The sequence below is a fragment of the Hyposmocoma kahamanoa genome, unplaced genomic scaffold, assembly GCF_003589595.1.
Source record: "Hyposmocoma kahamanoa isolate Upper Pololo Valley unplaced genomic scaffold, ASM358959v1 160, whole genome shotgun sequence".
NCBI classification, from domain to species: domain Eukaryota; kingdom Metazoa; phylum Arthropoda; class Insecta; order Lepidoptera; family Cosmopterigidae; genus Hyposmocoma; species Hyposmocoma kahamanoa.
The window spans coordinates 4789516-4793827 of NW_020653575.1; the positions used below are offsets into that span (position 1 = coordinate 4789516).

At 35.8% G+C, this 4312-nt stretch overlaps 1 protein-coding gene across 1 annotated transcript in view; it reads left to right on the forward strand.

Annotated features, from left to right (window-relative positions):
• Window positions 1-4066, forward strand: part of LOC113225462 (serine protease Hayan-like) — a 37322-nt gene extending 33256 nt beyond the window's left edge. The window contains exons 9-10 of the mRNA XM_026457778.1: window positions 621-691; window positions 3701-4066. Coding sequence (XP_026313563.1) covers window positions 621-691; window positions 3701-3894 — 265 coding nt within the window. The 3' untranslated portion in view covers window positions 3895-4066. The remainder of the gene's footprint in view (window positions 1-620; window positions 692-3700) is intronic.
• The last annotated feature ends 246 nt before the right edge of the window (window positions 4067-4312 follow it).

A 4312-nucleotide genomic window follows, 5' to 3' on the forward strand; every position in this document is an offset into this window, starting at 1 on the left:
AATCCGGAAAAATAGTTTCATTTCCTAAATAATAATATTATAGATCTTTGTAAAATTAAAAATAAGGTATTTAATTAATAACTTTTGTAACTATAGTGAAAAAATAGGGTGCATTAACATTAGACATAACTGGTTGATGACTGAACCACCTCAGTCAAGCGTAACCATGGCACCTGTGGGCCCGAAACGTTGGTTTATTTGGAAAAACAAATATACGCGATTTAAATCTACTCGATTTAAGAACTCGATATTGTAGATAGTGTTACAAAATTTGAGAAGATGTAGGTTACATTTATCTGTATCTAATGGAGCAATAAACATTTTTGATGTAACTGCACTTATGCCATTCTTCCACGAGGGGTGCGATATTTCTTTTCAGTTGCCTTGCTACTTTTAGTAGCAAGTTGTAGTACATAGTTGTATATAAAAAATGGTATAAATGGCCTTCCTTTACAGGATAAAGTTGCTGGCAATAAAAAAACAACAAATTGTCTAGTTTGTTTGTTGTTTTTGTGTAATTTTATGACCTAATTTCAGCACTATTTTCTTAAATAAAGGAGTACTTAAACAAACTCCCGCTTTGTAAACTTGCGAAGCTACTTCCCGCTTTTATTCCGCAGAAATTGGCTGTGTAAAGCCATTATGCTTTTGCTTCCAGGAGGCATCGATGGTCATTCCGGAACTAGAAAAAGTATGTTCTGAATATACCTAGAATTAAATGATAACCTTTCTAATTTTATTAATACCAAATGAATGCTATCCACTTATTAAAATTTAATACGTAGGTGTGTAGGTGCGTACCTATGTATTTCTTGTAAAAAAAACTGCACAACCGGCTTCCATTAATTTTCTAACCTCTCCTAACTTAAAAATGTAAACTCACACTTTTTTTACTTTATCTTCTTTGAATTTTCTTTTAATGTCCAATGCTTATTAATGCTTATTTCCATTTTAAAACCTGTGGTGTTTTTGGAGCTGAGTAAGTTATAATTTGGATTATTATTGGACTACAGTTTGTACCATGAACGTAATTATGTAATGATTATCTAAATTATATTACTGGTGTATAAAAAAGAAATTGTAGAACAGTGAAGAAGTCTCCCCACAAAACGGAAAAAAATAATTAAAAAATTAACATTTAGTAGTGCAGCTTTGCTTTGTCGACGCAAACGGAATTAGACGACTGCTCTAGAGCAAAACCTAGAAAGGAACATATTTATTGAAAACCGTTTTTAGTGGATATATTACTCCCATAGTACCTAAGTACTGTTTTTTTTATAATATCAAGTGACGGGACGAACAAGTCGTGCACCTGATGGTAAGCTACGCCTGTCCATAACATTTGCAGTGCCACTCAGAGCTTTAAATCGCTAAGATCTGAGGGGCACTGCCATTGCGTGATCCCATGCGCCTGCAATTTCACCAGCACCTTTAAGGTGGCAGTACTTCCCTGGACGAACTGTGTCACAAGGAGGTCTGCTTATACTGAAACAGCCTCTTCAAAATTCTATAATTTATCGCATTTCAAAACTTTAAAACCTAGTAATGTACGAGTAGTCAGGTCTGAGAGTACAGGGCCTGGTTCGTGACCAGTCAAAAATGTCGTAAGTCTCGTTAAACAAATTCAATACTCAGTACTTTATTGCATTCCCAAAAGTCTACAATGTAGCAGGTGGACACGGTTAAATTAGATCTTTGGGACCCTGTCGGACACAGCAAAAAATACACGGACGGGGCGACATTTCACAAATAAAATCTCCAAAAACCTTACAAGAAACAAAATACAATTTATACAAAAAAACAATTCTTCAATCTCAAATAAAACTATTCTAATATTATATTATTATTTTTAAAAGATTTATAAATATCTATATGTGCTAAATAATAATAACAAAACATTGTGATAGCGTTAATACCTAGTATTTATACATGTATGTCAACTAAATACACTGTGTACTGTGTACATTAATTATTTTAATAATTATGAACATATTTGTTTATCGTTTAAATATTCTCTTACATTATGATATTAGTAGCAGTTAGTAATAGTTAAAAGTCCGTCGAGGGAAGTACTGCTACCTTACCTATTTCGCGTTTAATTGTTATTTACTTGCGATGGCAAATGAAACCCTCCGTCGCCTGGACCGGTCGACTCACAGCGTCTGGCGCTTAGCCGACTGTGGCGGAGTTGAGGGAGGTGTGATATTCCCATATTCGTGGTGGCTGGTTCCTTGCGTACCGCCACACCAATTTCTGCCCGCTTATTCCCGGTTGTCACCACTAGCTTTGTTCCCACTAGCGACAAATAGGTAAAATCCCATATGTTACCAGGAGGTGACAAACGGGATAAAAAAATCCCAGTTGTTGCCAGTTGTGATTTCTACTGACGACAAATGGGAAAAAATCCCATATGCTACCAGGTGGTGACAAACTAAAAAGTAGTTGGTTGCCGGTGGCAAGAAAAACCAAAGGGAATAAAAAAATCCAATTAATGTAAGTTTATTGCCGCCATCGAAAAGGAATAAAATAAAATTCGAGTTAATAAGATCTATACTTTTATAATTAAACTTAATTAATTTTTTATTTGGTTTTTTGTACCACTGGCAACCTACTGGGATATTTTAAATTCCATTACCCGCCAGTGGCAACAACTGATCTCTTTATACCGTTTGTCACCACCTGGTAACATATGGAATTTTTTTTTCCCCATTTGTCGCCACTGATAACAACTGAACTTTTTATCCCGTTTGTCACCACTTGGTAACATGGGATTTTTTCCCCATTTGTCGCCACTGAAAATCACCACTGGTAACAACTGAGACTTTTTATCCCGTTTGTCACCACCTGGTGACATATGGGACTCTTTCCCATTTGTCGGCAGTGGGAACAAAGCCAGTGGTGACAACTGGGAATAAGCGGCCCCGCCGCCAAGCAGTAATGTCAGCAATCCTGTGTTCCAGTTTTGAAGGGTAAGGGTGCAGGTGAAATTACAGGCACTTGGGACTTGTCAATTTATATCTCAAGGTGTCGGACGCCGTGGCAGTGCCCCTCGGATCTTTGCGTTTTAAAGCTCTGAGTGGCATTGCAAATGTTATGGACAGGTGTATAGTTTACCATCAGGTACGACTTGTTCGTCCTGTCACTTGATATTATAAAAAAAATTGTAACTTTACTTGTTAATTTTTGTTTCAAGTATGATGTAAATATGATTAAAAACATATCAAGTACCTACCTAATTGAGACTTGCTAGGTTTTCAAGTAATTAAAGCGGCTTACTAGGTATTTGAATAAGCAATTAGTGGATAATAACGTTTACTGATACTGAAAATTTTAGTCGTTTTCTTAATTTAATTAGTCAAATAAAATCAAATTCTTTTCTAAACTTTCCAATGCAATAACTAAACCAGATACCTAACAAATGCTTATATTGTGTTTTGATTCTATGTAATATATAACTTGTGATTATTTTGATGATATTCATACATTCGTAGATTACTTTCCTATCTAATACTATTACCTATTTTACATTGAAATGAAAATTGTTTAAGAGCGATCTTGATCTAAAGTACTTACTAGGTTTTATTATGGAGAAGCTGAAGAGTACCAATAAAGATTAGCATCGGGTGATGGAAAGAAACCGAGCTTGCCTCATCGCTACCTACAGCGCGTCCTTACTAAAAATTAACTTTAACTTTTTCAGGCACATCCGTTTGCAACGGTGACAGCGGAGGCGGCATGGTGTTCAACAAACAAAACCGGTGGTACCTACGAGGCCTGGTCTCGCTCTCCGTGGCTCGGCAGAACGAGTACCGCTGTGATCCCACTCATTACGTGGTCTTTACAGATTTAGCCAAATTCTTGCCGTGGATCAAACGGAATATTAACGTATATTAAGTATAGGAACGATTGGTTTTACTTATACATATCGACTGTGAGTGTGAATGGCAACCGGTACTATCTCAATTTTCTAAAGATTTCACTTTTTAATACCATTTTATACTATTTCATACACCGCAGCGTTCCATTGTTTTAATAACATGTGTAATAATAATCTCAGTACAGAGTACTAAAAAAACCGACCTCAAAAGTACGTGGAATTACGTCTATTTGCTAAGTTTCATTGAAATATCCCCTAGTGCGCCACTATACAGGACTTGATACTGGAGATAATAAAAATAGGTTCTCACTACGACACTACTCAAAGTATATCGAGGGAAAAACGCCTTGAATTGATGAAATAGCAAAATCAACTAAATAATTGCTAAAAGTAATTGCTCCTAAATTAAAGTTAGGCGCTATTTATAAAAATGAA